The sequence below is a fragment of the Eulemur rufifrons genome, chromosome 15 (genome assembly GCF_041146395.1).
Source record: "Eulemur rufifrons isolate Redbay chromosome 15, OSU_ERuf_1, whole genome shotgun sequence".
Taxonomy (NCBI): Eukaryota; Metazoa; Chordata; class Mammalia; order Primates; family Lemuridae; genus Eulemur; species Eulemur rufifrons.
In genome coordinates, this window is record NC_090997.1 from 90,623,525 (window position 1) to 90,638,681 (window position 15,157).

The 15,157-nt window shown below is 36.6% G+C and overlaps 1 protein-coding gene across 1 annotated transcript in view; it reads left to right on the forward strand.

The window, feature by feature from the left end:
• UTRN (utrophin) overlaps positions 1–15,157 on the forward strand; it is a 478,322-nt gene that overhangs the window by 222,065 nt on the left and 241,100 nt on the right. The window contains exon 50 of the mRNA XM_069488656.1: positions 767–921. Within this exon, the coding sequence (XP_069344757.1) occupies positions 767–921 (155 nt within the window). The remainder of the gene's footprint in view (positions 1–766; positions 922–15,157) is intronic.

Genomic DNA, 15,157 nt, shown 5'->3' on the forward strand with positions numbered 1-15,157 from the left:
AACAAAGCCCCCAGACACTTAACTAAAGGAATATAATTAAAAGTGATACCAGTGTTTCGTCATCATATTCAGAATATCCTTTTCTAATCAACAGTGTAGTTCTTGTCTTCTGAAACCTTAGGGTGAATATTTTTTTCCAGTTGTTACAAAAAACATTATAGAAACATTCTGTTGTCCTTTAGATTTAATGGGGATTATCTGGGTCCAGAAACTCTCAGAGATTGAAAAAATGTGTCAAGGAACCAGTGCCTGTGGACAAACTCAGCATCAGTTTGGCTATTCAAGCAAACTGTCAGTAAACCTTGCTTGGCTGCTTGATCCATTCAAGCAGTTAACTCTGTAACATCCACAGTGATCCAGGGGCAAGAGACTTTCACATTACTGGTCCTTGGCATTTCTCCAAGTACTTACAGAGGAATTTTCTTAGTGTTCATTCCTGTATGATGTGTGTTCCTATAAGGATCAGATGTACTGCAGAAGAAATGAAAAAGACAAATGGTTTGAGGAAGTAACATATCTCAAAGAGAAAAATATAATTTTTTAATAGCATCATCTATATATCTGATCACTTTCTTAGAGATCTTCATTCTCACTTCTAGAATTATTTTGGTTTAAGCTTGTGTGTAAGAGTTTGTCCCCTGCTTAATTTTCTTACTATGATATGCATGTCTAAAACATGTTGAAACCTCCTGGAAGTACCTTTATTTTGGTAAAATTAGTTACTGAATGACCAACTCTAACAAATACACCTTAATTTACACCTTAGATGTTGCTTCAAGAGCTGGGTCCTGGTGATGGTATTGTCATGGCATTTGATAATGTCCTGCAGAAACTGCTGGAGGAATATGGAAATGATGACACAAGGAATGTGAAGGAAACCACTGAGTACTTAAAAACATCATGGATCAATCTAAAACAAAGGTAACTCTAAGGCCTTGGCAGGTAAATGTGCATTTGTCAAGTTGAGAATTTGATTGCTGTGGCTTTCTTATGGGAACATGCCAAACAGATGACGACTATAAGTACAGTTTATTATTTTCTATTTTTATACTGTGATGTGCTGAGTTAGCATTATCATACTTAGTGCAGACTATATATTTATATTATATCTACTTGAATTTCTACAATGGAGTTTTCCCCTGAATAAGCCTAAACCTTGCCAATGATCATTTTATGTGTTCTGATTTTCTTATGCCTCTTGGTACTATCTAAAATACATTTTGTAGTACTCTGATGATAAGGAGCAAAGGTATTTAAAGATGCATTAGGGTAATATTATCCCTAACTATAATTATAATAGTGTGCTATTAATATTTGGCTGGAGCATTCCAAGTTGAGGACCAGGCACTCATGGACCCAGCACTACACCCCTGAAATAATCTATGTGTAGTTAGGGTTTCAACTAATTTGTAATCTTTTCTTCCCATTACTCTGTCTAATCAGTATATTTGGAACAGCCTAAAATAGCATGTGAGTTTACAAGAGATTTTTCTGTCACTTGAACACCTAGAATTTGAGGAACTGTAAACAGTGGTTAGCATCTCTTTAAGATTGTGTATTTATATTCATCATTAGTAAAAGAAGTGTTTACTTCATGCATAGTATTAAGAATGCCTGTGTCTCATTGAAATTACACACATCTTTAGCTATTAAAATGCAACTGTCTCAAATCTAATTTGATATCAAAACACATTTATTTTGCTGTGAATAAAATGGATATTAGTACACTTTATGATTATATATTTCTGATAATAAAGTATGGCCAAGCATTTAACAGTAGTTTGACATGTAGGAGTTTTGTATGTTTTTCCAGAATTTTATTTTTAGTTAGAACCTCTAAGGCATTTCTGAAAACTCAAGGAAGAGAATTATGAGGCCAGTATGTGAACTTGAATGTGTTGCTAGATGTACCTAGGATATTGGAGAGAGTAAGACTCAGCTAGTAAATATAAAACTTCACAAGGGGTTGGAGCAGAATGGCTGTAAGATTGATCTTTCGAGCATTTTACTACAACTTTTCTCTTTTATTATGACAGGATATTTGGATATAGTAAGGATACCATAATTAAGGCAAGGAAGAAGGTGAATTAAAAACAGCTTTAACCTTAAGAGAGGCAGTCCTTAAACTATTTGTGTTTCCAAAAATGGCATGTGTAAGAGTTAGGACTTTGTTTTTTTTATAAACCCAATACCAGAAAAATTGATCACTTAGGGTTGTGTGATCTGCTTTAGCACCTCAAATTCTTTTTGTGCTTTTACTTTGTAAATATTTTAAGACAGCCTACAGCAGTAGTTAGATTAGATGGAAGAGGCAATTAAAAATGAATTATATTCCAAGGTGATCCTTCATTTATCTTAGCTAAGACAACCACAGCATTCCAAATTTTTTGTAGTTACAAGTGGTTGTCCTTATTCTACTTTCTTTCTGCATTTCTTGGGAACTTAAGTAATTGTATTAGTGTTTATGTGTGATTTAGATATATTGTTATCTATAAAGCAGGGAAAATACAACAAAACTAGCTCACAGGATCTCTTCATGAATGGCAGCTAGGATTTCTGTATATTGAGTTTTCTATTTCAAACATAATGATATTTACAATTTTTGACTGTTCTAAATGGATGTCTTTCTAAATATATAAATCCTTGCCTTCTTAAACAAAGTATGTGAACCTATATTTAACTTTTTTGGGAATTCTTGGCATTATTGTTGCAAAGACAGAATTAAGGAAATTTAAGAGATGTAAGTGACATTATAGTTCATCTGAACTGGGGTTTGTCAATACCAGTTGCTCCTTCCCTAAGGAGCCTTTTTAGACCTCCCGCCCTCCTGAAATTTTAATACTGTGGTATACTGTGTATCTGTTTCTGGACTGTATGGTTGTGCTTTATTCATAAAAAGAGTAAACTTTTTCCATGCCCTTTCTTCTGCAAATAACCACTTATTACCTCTGTTGAGAATACTTATCTAAACTAATGTTCTCAAGCTCAGAGAGGTTAAATGACAAGTTCGACATCATGGAGCACAACCGAGATGATACAGTATTTTTCTATGCTAAACGATGGTGATGCTGTCCATGCTCTGAGTTCTGAAGAATTGGTAGTGAATTTATTCAGGCTGCTATGCTTTGTGAGATTTGTGCTTTATGTTTAGTGTATACATTTTACTGTATACACTATACACATTGTCAGGCACTGTGCTAAGCTCTTCCCATGCATTATTTCATGAAATCTTCACAGCCGCCTTAGGAGACAGGCAGCAGTTTTATCAACGTTGTGTCAATGAATAAACTGAAGTACAGAGAAGTTAAGGAATTACTCAAGATCACACAGCTCATAATGGTGGAAGTGGGATTGGAATTCAAGCCTTTTGGACTGCCCCATCAGGCTCTCACGTTTTTTAAAAAACAGTTTCATTTTTTTTCTTTGAATAATAATGTTGGCCATTACTGGTGCCAGCTTTGTGTACCTGCCTCTCCGATCTGTTTGTGATTCTGCTTACTGGTTCTTATCTGTGTTGAGTTTAGAAAGCAGATCAGATTAAAGGGATGGTGGCCTCTTCTATGAATAATGTAACACCTTCCAGTCTGTGGTAATGGCTGCTGAGAGGCCTTCCAGCCTGGCTCTCCCCTTATCTTGCTACCTGTTCTGTATATACATCATTGTCAGCCAGATTCTGGAGGGGTGAAGGGTTGTTTTGCTTATACATTGAATACCGCAGCATAATGCACGAAGTTTAATATGAGCTTTAAAAGGAAATGTTTTGTATGAATTGCAATTGGCCAAAGTAATTTGGTCATTCACAGTTACAGGCCCACAATCCCTTATCTATAATGCCAAAATCCAAAAAAAAAGCTCTGATAACAGAAAGCTTTGAATTGACATGAGGCTATTTGTTATAGTCTTTATTTATCCTGCTTAGTATGAATAGCCTTGCTCCACGCTGCAGAAATATTAATGTGTTTGGTTCCTCAGACCCTGCTCAGGGTTAATGGGTAATATGGATACATTCATAATGTTAGTTTTCTAATGTACAAAAAATTCTTAATTCTGAAACACAACTGACTCCCAAAAGTTTGGATTCTGAGAACAGCAGGCCTGTGTCTAATGTTTCTAACTAATCTATGTATCTTGACCACTACTTTTTTCACCTATGACTTTTTTCCCTTCTATCTCTTAATGCCAATTAACAATGTTTTTAGTGCCAGTTGAGATAGTGATAGTTGAAATGTGCTTGTAGTAACTTTTGGAATGTGGATGCCTGATTTGAGTCTGACATGTTATTTTAGCCCTATGTATAGGCATCCCAGGGCTAAAATAACATTTTATATCTATGTGTATATATATGTATGTATACACACACACACACACACACACACACACACAGTTATCTATGCTGAAGTATTAGAAAGGAAATGGGACAATGTAACAGTATGCTAGAAAGAATTTCTTCTAAATCAGTAATTACTGTGTATTTTTCTTCTTGTCCTTATCTCTGAGAAGTCATATTTTGCCTTGCCTGTTTTAAGGTGTTTCTGGGTTTGTACAGATAGAGCAGAAAGCACACTGGGAATGGTATCTGGCAGTCCTCGGTTAAAATTCCACTTTATGCACTTACTTTTTGTGTGAACCTCAAGCAAGTTATTTCAACTCACCAAGTCTCTATTTCTTTGGTTCTAAAGTGGAGGATCTAATGCATAGGATTATTGTGGGCTCAAAAATTATATATAAAAGCTCTTGGTACATGGTGTATGCTCAACAAAAGGTTGCCCAGATTACGATCATCTGCTTTGTCATATCATGTCTTTCTGATAAAATCAATGCCTGCATTCTGGTTCACGGTACTTTCTATGGTTAACTTAGCGGAAGGTTGAGTCATCAGTTGTTTGTCTACAGTCATCTCGAATGGTCTGTACTTAATGATAAAATATTTCATCTGCTTTACTGAATGTGGGATAGACATTCTAAATCCTTATTACCAGGTGAAACTTAGAAAATGCAATTTTCCTGGTTAGTGAAATCATCACAGCTGCTGAATTTACGTTGCCTTTAAGTGTTTTCTGCCAAAGTGAAACTCTAACCATCCTGGGAAGAAAGGCTATAGAATTTAAAAAGGCACAATTATTTCAAGCGAGAGCCACAAATACACATTTATCCAGTGAGGGAACTTTATTTTCTTCTTTTGAAATGATGTTGTCTTTCTCATTAATGTTCATTAACTTGTTAATAATGGCCAGCTGGACATGCGGAATGGCCAGACCTAGTTTTCAATGGGTTACTTAAATAGTGTGTATGCTAAAGACTGAATTTGTGAAGCCCTTGACTATGCTGAAAACAGGTTAAGTTCAAAAAAATTTAAATTTGTTTTTGATTGCTTTCCTAATTTTGTTGTATATCGTGAAACTTCTCTTATTTCTGTTTCTACTTTTTCAGTAGTAATTGTTTATTGTCCCTTTAGATTAATAAAAATGAAGCATTCTTCTTTAGCTTTTATCCATTGTTCAATTTGGTCAATTCCTTTTAATAAGTGATCAATAGAAAATACTCATACTGGAATTGTTTTCTACAGCCAGGCTCAACCTTTGAGCTCTTAACATGAATGCTATCGCAGCTGCCATTCCCAAATCAACGGGCTTTGGTGAAAAGTACAGGTACCTTATCCTTCTGGCCTGTCCACTAGGATGAGGTTTAGAGATTAGGGTCAGTCAACTTGATTTATCCTCTCAGAAGCTTACTTCTTTCCCTGAAAGTCACCTTTATTTGTCAGCCTGTTTCTTTTATTTTCGTTGCTAGCTTTTCATTTTTAGTTTTCCCTTCCAAGCTGGGAATAAAACTGGCCAGAAAGTAAATTGCAAAAATTATATTCCTCTGTATTTTCTTCTTCTGTTATGTTGTTTTAATATTTCAAGTACCATTTTATTGTCTCAAAAAAATGTTACCAACAATATCTTTGTGGAATATGCCTGAGAGTGCTAATGCTTTCATTTTGTAAATAGCAAGCTCAAGCATGCAGATATTTTCTCAGTACATTTAGCTCTGTATCAAACAAACTAAAGGGCCAGTGCCCATAGTCCTTGTTTTTGCTTTCATTTGTTTCTTTTCCATTAATTAACAAATGAATTAAATGAGTATTTATTTAGCTTCCTGTTTGCCAAACTCTGTGATCAGCCCTGAGGATTGAATCACAAATCCACCCTGTGCCTGCCCTCAGGAAGCTTACATTTTATTGGGGTAGCCATGCCGTAAGTAAGAACATAATACATAATTATAGGAGATTGTTTTGGAGGGGAGAGAAATTGAAGAGGTGCTATGTAAGAGAGAGACTTAATTATCTTGGGTAAATTTAGAAAGTATAACTTAGAAGGTGACTTTTGAGTTGATTCTAAAGGTTAAGGAAGAACCGTTTGAAGAAAATTACAGAGTGAATGGCAAATATACATGTCATGAGGCATAAAAGAGCATAGAATATGCTTGAAACATAATTAGTAAGAGGGTAAGGGCTTGGTGGGAGAAGGAGGAAGAGGCCAGACCAGATTGAATTTTGTAAGACGTGGGAAGGAGTTTGGCTGTTATAAGTACAATGGAAAGCTATGGAATTATTAAATAAGGGAGTGACACTAATTTATATATGTTAAACTTTAATCTCTCTGGATTTTATGTGGAGGATAGGTGGTAGGAGTAAAAGAGAATAATTAGGAGAACAGAAAGGAAGTGATTGCTGTGGTCTAGTTGGGAAATGGTGATGCCCTTGGCTATCGTGCGCCAGCAATGATAGAAAGAAGGTGGTAGATTTGAGATATGTTTTAGAAGTAGAAAATCCACTTTGGTGGATTAGATACGTGGTTTCAGGGACTGGTAAAAATCAAAGATGTCATTTTTGTAAAAGGATGAGTGATGGCACCATTCACTGAATTGGGAAAGGCTGTGGGAATTTTGGGAGGAAAAAAAAACCTAAAAATTGAGTTTTGACCTGTTTGTTTGAGATGCCTACTAGATAAATCTAAGTGCATAGGTTAAAGAGGCAATTGGGTATGAATCTGGAACTCAAATGTTCTGGACCTCAGATATGAATTAAGGAGTTTCCAGCATTTACATTGGAAGTTAAACATGTGGGACTGGATGGGCTCACTGGGGAAGAAGTAGAGACCCAGAAGAGAAGAGCATGCTTCACTGAGTCCATAGGGTTAGGGTTTGGTGATTGATCAAAAAAGGAGCAAAGAGCAAAAGGGACTATGATGAAACTTCCAAGGGTTTAGAAAGAATATCCTGGATTTATTGTGTTCAGAAGTGGAGGAAAGAGAATATTTTTAAGAGAGAATGGAGAGAAGAGAATATTTCTGAGAGAGAATGATCCACTGTATTGAATTAGGGTGAGTAATCAGATAACAAAGAGAGCAGTTTCAAGGAAGTGACCAGGCTAGAAGCTAGGAGTGAGATGAAGGTGAGGAAGTAGAAAGAATTGTGGAAACAACTTTAGAGATATTTGTTGTGAAGAGGGACAGAAAGATTGGTTGGTACTTGAAGGGGGTTGCAGGGTAAAGAGAAGGTGATTGACTTTTCTCTTAAAAGGGGACGTACTAAAAGCATGTTTATGTGCTTATGGGAATGATCCAATAGACAAGAGACTGATGATTAATGACAGAGGGGACGAAAGAAGGGGGACAAGAAGTCTTTGAGTTGATAAGGCCAGATTTGAAGAGTTGAGGTTGGTAAGGGCTGGGATGCATTTTTCATTATGACTGGAAAGAACAATGAGAAGATGAGTCCAGACGCGTGTGGACTGGAGCTTCAGTGGTGAGAAGATGAAAGATTGTGCAAGGACTGAGCTTTCTTTACATGAGGTTTGAGGTAGGACTGAGAGAGGTTGGAAGAAAGAAGATTGTAAAATCAGAATCTTGGTGAGTGGAATAATTTCTTAGGGGAGTTTTATATTATTGCTGGGCAGTAAGGAGTGCCCATTTGTGGTTCACAATAATAATTGTGAGAGGAAGGTAGCCCTGTTGAAGTATTTCTTAGCAGTATTCATCTACTCAGAGGTAAGTATAAGGAATGCAGATAAAAGGTGGGGAAAGATGGAGTGGGGGAGAGGAAGGTCTTTGGAAGGGAGAGGAGACTGGGATTGCCTCTAGTCCATAATGGTGTCTAATGTGTCCCTTTCTCTGGATGGTGCAGTCCCCCACTAGACAAGCAGATCTTGAGTTGGATTTCAGACTCCACTTACCCATGAGGCAATGGACAACCTTTATAACTGTGTGCAGTGACCCTGAACCTGGGGCTCAGTATATGAATGAGATGGATAAATGTCTTATGCTTTAAAACAATAGGAATTTGCTTGGAAGATGAGTGAACCATGGCCTGGAACTGGCAGTGAGGCGCAAGGAGGATCCTTGTTCCAACTCCTCACACCAAGGCATAAAGGATCTGAGAGAAAAAAAACTTTGTTAAAAGTTTGCAAGGGATTTGATGGCCCTGCGGAGACTAATTTCAGTGAAGACAAGATAAAGAAGTTGATCTGGGGAGGCTGAAGTTATAGAGGAGTCCGGCGGTCATAGAATAGAAGCTCTAGGGCATGGTGGAAGAAGTGTTTTGGGAGTGGATTGGGGCAGATTGGGGGAGATACAGAGTAGTATTGGTGTTATGATCCAATATCAGTTGTCTAATGAAGACCAAATATCTGATAGCGACTCAGCTAAAAGGAAAATAGGATGTGGTGAGATGAATCCTCTCAAGGAGATAGCTCTGTGGTCTTGCATATTTACTTACTGGAATGGCAGCTCCAGGGAGAACTGCTCCTTTGGGTTACCCAAGGCTATAGGCAGGTATCATGGAATGGAGGTGAGGTTGTGGTAGGGTTGGGGGTCTTCCCTTAAGCTTCCCAAGTGGTGTGGCATTAGCAACTTGCAGGAGAGTCTCCTTGAGTCTCATGGAGTGAATTTTAAAGTGTCTTCGGTGATGACCCAACCTCTATGTAACAAGAACTGGTCACCCAAAAGACCACAGATCATTGGGAATAGCTGCAGTGACTAATTCTTTATCTGCTGCATTTTTCCCACAGCATGCCTTAATATGTTTCTAGAAAAATGTTATTTTATTTACAAAAGAACGAAATTACCTTGTGTAGGTACCCATTGAAAAGCTTAAAGAATTGTTTCATTGTTAATTTTTCTACCTGCCACTCAACCTACTGATGCTACTGTTTTCTACTCTAAAAGAGATGAATATATTTAAATCTCGTATCACTGTCAAGGTCAATTTTTAAGTACACCAAATATAGCAACACATATCTGTAGGTTTACCTAAGATGCTCTTTTCCATTGAAGTCTTTTAAAAAAGATATATCTATTGTGTTCTTTTGACCAATTATAAGCACATGCACACTTGATTAAACAATATATTATATATTCTAGCTTAAAATACCAAGTATTATTTAACATCTTTAAACTGACATTTTAAAAAGGCAGTTATGTTGGGGGGGGGCATGTTTTGTTATGTTACAAAATAACTATAGGCTATAGCATATCATAGCTGCTTTTATTACAGAAATCTCTTTAAATGCTGAGTTTACATTTAAAAAATCCTCATTCCCTTTAATGTAAACTATTATGAATCTGTCACCCGTGGATTTTCTTAAATCTTTTATGGGAAGCTATTTATATTTTCCGTCTGCACCATTTCTTGCAGTAAAGACTTTTATAGTCTGTTAGTTCTTCTGTTTGAAGTAAAAAATTTTATTTCTGCTGAAGTTATACTTGTAAACTTAAAATGTATCTTTCAGGTTTTCAGCCTATGCTTACCTTTGTGATTTATAGATTTAAAAAAAGATTTAAAAAAAAATCTTCCTTGCCTTTGTCTTCTATCCACAAATTCCCAAACTTAAAATCATTTCTTTTCCTATAATAGTGTTCCTTCCCCTATATTCTCTCATTACATTTCTCCAGATTTCCTCTATCTCTGTTCTGATCTTTCTTGAGATGTAGCAATCAGAACTGCCAAATATAATATCTACATTGAGAATCATAGACTAATGTAAGTTCAGTGCTGAATGGGATCTTAGAAATCTTCCACGTTAAAGCTTTCCAACCTTTTTGCTCTCTGCACACTACTCATCTATTCTCATCAGTAACCTTTCATTTACATGCAGTGATTCTTAATGAAGCTGAATTTGAAGCCGGGAAGGGAGGTGAGCATGGAGAAACTCTTCTAGCAGGTTTTTTAATGGATTATGTAGTTTTAAAAGGACCCCTGGAGATTTTGAAATGGGTCTTTTACTGATCTAGTACAAGCCTGTTATTTGAAGGATGCAAAAAATAAATTGGAAATTTGAAATGATTTACCCCAAGCTATATAGCTAGTAAATGGCAGAGGTGGTAGAATTGAGTCGTTTTCTTCTGAAAGCTGTGTACAAATGGCATTAAAGGTAATTTATTAGCCTGTGTGATAAAGTATGCATATATATTCCTGAGCCTCTGATTTTAGTGACTTTTTTGCCTTATGATATTATAGTAAATCATGTGAAATGCCTTGAAAATGGATAAAAGAATCTTGTAATATTGATGTATCACACTTTAACCTTGGCTGTAATTTTTAAAAATAAAAAAAATAAACTGAGGGGAGGAGAAAGCTAATACAATCGAGCTACATTCTAGTAGAAATTTCATGTGAATTATATTGATTTCAAAAATCAGAATACAAATTAATATACATACATACTATGATTATAAATTTAAAAACGTATATTCATTATCATCATATGAAAACAATTTGGACTGCTGTAAACAGAGTTTAGTTTTCAGTATGTTCATTATTTTTAGTAGTTGAGTTCATGATAAAAAATTTGACACAAGCTATATATGTACATTTAAAAAAGTTCACCAGGACACTTATTACAAATTGCACATTTGCATGCTATAAACAAAATTACTTTCCCAGTATATGACCAAATTCATATGTAAGGTTAGGGAAAATACTATTTATTGAGTGTTTATTATATCTTGATTCAAACAGACAAGAAAACAGTCGCTTACAGTCATAATTGGAGATGTAGTGAGGTAGGCAGAATAATGGCCACAGAAGATGTAGAGATTATTCTAGATTGTCTGGGTGGGCCCAGTCTTATCCCATGAGTCTGCAAAAGTGGGAGAGAAAGGGAGGGGTGGGTCAGAGAGAGATGATGTGGGGACTTCACCCTCTGTTAATGGCTTTGAAGGTGCAGGAAGGGGCCATGAGCCAAGGAATGGGGCAGCCTCTAGAAGCTGGAAAAGGAAAGGAAATGGATTTCCCCAGAGCCTTCAGAAAGGATTGCAGCCCTGCGGACAACTTGATTTGAGTCTAGTGGAGACCTGTGTTGGACACTAACGTGCAGCACTGTGAGATAATATATTTGTGTTGCTTTAAAAAAAAACCACTAAGTTTGTGGCAATTTATCACAGCAGCAGTGGAACACCAAGAGCCATAGTAGAGGAAATCATGAGGTACGTGAAGAAAGGTACCATAGATCTGGAAGGTGTTTGTACCGAGTTCTGGAGGGTCAGTAGAAGTTAACCAGCTTGGGAAGGGGAAAATTAGTGGAGGCTGGGGGCAGGGAGAAGGAAGAGGAAGGATATTTAAAGTAAAAAGGCCGGGCGCGGTGGCTCACGCCTGTAATCCTAGCACTCTGGGAGGCCGAGGCGGGTGGATTGCTCAAGGTCAGGAGTTCGAGACCAGCCTGAGCGAGACCCCGTCTCTACTAAAAATAGAAAGACATTATATGGACACCTAAAAATCTATATAGAAAAAATTAGCCGGGCATAGTGGCGCATGCCTGTAGTCCCAGCTACTCGGGAGGCTGAGGCAGTAGGATCGCTTAAGCCCAGGAGTTTGAGGTTGCTGTGAGCTAAGCTGACGCCACGGCACTCACTCTAGCCTGGGCAACAAAGTGAGACTCTGTCTCAACAAAAAAAAAAAAAAAATAAAAAAAAAAATAAAGTAAAAGAAGTAAAATGTCAAGCTCTGGATATAGAGACAGTGACCTGTTGGAGAATTACTAATTGGTTCACTTGTGTAGACAAAATGCATGAGACTCAGAGTGATGAGGTAATTCTTGGGGAAGTGAGCAAGAATCAGATCATGGAAAATCTTGTGTGTTAAGCAGAATTTAGGGATGATGAAAATGATACTCGAGGAAATAAGGCAGCTTGCTCAAGCTCTCATGGCTAGTCAGTGATGGAGCCTTGCCCACATTGATCTAAGCTCGTATTCTTCTGCTTACATAACCAATAAAGTAGACATCTCCTTTGAAAACAACTAAAGTTTGGGGGTTTTGGGGGGACAGGTTTCCATGCAGTGAATATTTTTAAAGCACTATTTTGTTTTTCCCAGTGATGACCAGTAGACAGTTGACAATTTGACACTAAGTGCCCTAGTTTCTGGATTCAGAATGTTCTGTTGGTCTCCAAAGTGTGTTGCCTGAATTACTCTATCCAGTGGAATACTGTCTGAGGCCAAGGGCTCATGATCTTAGCTCACTTTTCCTTTGAAGCATGACTTTAGGTTTTCTACCTCCCCTGCTAGCCTGGTCCTTTATATTTGTTGGGTGTGTAAATGCCTCTTGTGTGTAGAGAATTCTCTGTCTTCACCCTTAGGGTTCTTAGACATTTGCATCCTCTTCCCGAGTGTGGGCATTCTTGGTTTAATAGAACTAATATCTAATGATCTATTTGTACAACAGCTTTTGCCACATAATGTATTAAGTACATATGAATATTTTTAAATAATAAGAGGATTCTGATTATGGAAAATGAAAGTGTTTGACTTTACTAAATTTTATAATGAATAAATTTTATATATTGAATATTCTTAAAATAAGAATAGCCTGTTCTTGTCAGATTAATTGCATGTGTGGACTCCTTTAAGTCTTTGCTTTCTAGTAACTTTTTGGCATAGCCTTTATTTGGTGGTTCTTAATATTTTTTTCTGTTGGTGTTTTAAACATAGAAAATATGGGCAGGGTTTGAGGGAGGACAAAACACCACCAACAGCAACCACCCAAATTCTTATGGGTAACTTCTCAATTTTAAAAATTAAAGAAATACACACCTATGATTACCAAAAAAACCCATCCCGGTTTATATAATAACAAAATATAGTTATTCTTTCTTTACTCACTGCAATGCCTCCCAGAAGCAACTAATTTCTTTTTTATAATAGCTTCTCCTTGTACTATTTATACATTTTCATATTGTAAATATGACGAGTATGCCATTATCTTTCAATTCATCAATATTAAACATTGTCTACTGACATTCTATTTTGGTAAGTATATAGGAAATAGCTTTCTTATGCCACTATTCACTTTCCTTCTTCATTATTGAATTTTTAGATAAATAGATATTCGGGCGTGTCATCATTATGCCTGTCCAAACATTATTAACACCCAAGCATTGAAGTTTACTATAGTTCTGTCCTCTCTGTTTCACCTGAAATTAATAATTGCCTTGTTTTTATATGTCTAGTTTTCTTTGCACCCATTCCTAATTCTTACCACATTTTCCAATGGCTGACAGTACAATTTTCCACAAAGTCAATCACATTAAGGAGGCTATCACTTCTAATATTGTTGCTGGGAGACATCTCTTCTGGAGACATGATTTCCAGGCCTGCTGTGCAGTCAGCACGCTGGGTGTTTCTTTGCTTTTCTCCTAGTTTGGAATCCCTATTTCTTGGATCTCATGGGTTTTTATTACTTTTGCTTTTGTTTTATTTTCCTTTTTTGTGCTATTTCCTCATTTTGTCTGTGTATATCCTTTGTAAGTTTTGTCAAGTTAAAACAAGAATACAGTGGTCGCAATGGTGATGACTGCCCTCATCTGCTCCAATTTGAATGCCCCCACTCTCTTCTGTGATCTCCTTTCTCATCAGCGTGAGAGCCCCTTTGCTCCTTTCTGGGTTGGATCTCTCTTTTTTATGCTTCTCATATCTTCCTCCTTCTTGATTGTCAAACTGGGTTTTGTGGAGGACATCGCCTAGGAGCTTCTCGAAAAATGGTCTGTGGGAGTGAATTTTAAAGGCATATTATGGGTAGGTTGTCGTTATTCTATAAATACTTATTGTAATACTGTAATGAGGACTCTGAGGGATATGGAGATAAAAAAAACTATTTCTGCCCATGGAGAGTTTATAGAATAGGTTGACAGACAAGAAATCTATATGATATAGTTAAAGTAAAATTTTAGAGTGAAACAAAATCATAATCCAAGGGCTTTTCTAAGATACGAGTGATTAATTGTTGTGTGAAGAGGAATAATTACCTTTTATGAACTCAGAGCAAGGAAACCTAATTGGGATGGAATATTCTGGAAGAGGTGGTTCTTAAACCTTTAAGGAGTGGTAGGATTTTGATAAATGGAGATGATCAGAAGGACTTTTCATATAGATAAAAAAATTTTATGTGAAAACAGTGTTAAGAATATTCTATAGAAAAAGAAATGTACCTCTTTGACCTGAACAGAGTGTTGGACAGAACTAGGGGATAAAGCTGGAAAAGTAAACTCATGATAGATTATGAAGGACATTAAATTCCAGGCAAGGCAATTTGAATTTTTTCTCCAGGTTAGTAAGTAAATGCTGAGATCAGAATTTATATATCCAGAATGTCATCTAAGTCGGATTATAGTATGTACTCTTGTGTGTCTGGCTCCTTGCACTTAGTGGAAATCATGTCAGATCCCATCCATGTTGTTGCATGTATCAGTGGTTTGTTTATTTTTATTGCTGAGGAGTGTACCATTGTATGCAAATACCATACTTTGTTTTTCCATTTACCAGTTGATATTTGGGTTGTTTTCACTTTTGGACCATTACAAATAAGGCTTCAATAAACATTTGCATACAGGTTTTGTGTAGACATGTTTTCACTTCTCTTGGGTGAATACTTAGGGATAGGACTGCTGGGTTGTATCACCAGTGCATGGTTAGCTTGAAAACCTGCCAACGTTTTTCAAAGTGGCTGCATCACTTTACACTCTTACCTGCAATGTATGAGAGTTGCAGTTATCCACATTCTCACCAGCATTTGGTATAGTCGTTCTCTGAAAGCCATTTAAATATGTAGTTATATCTCATTGAGGTTTGAGTGTACCTTTCTGTAGTGATTAATGATGCTGAACATCTTTTCATGTGCTTA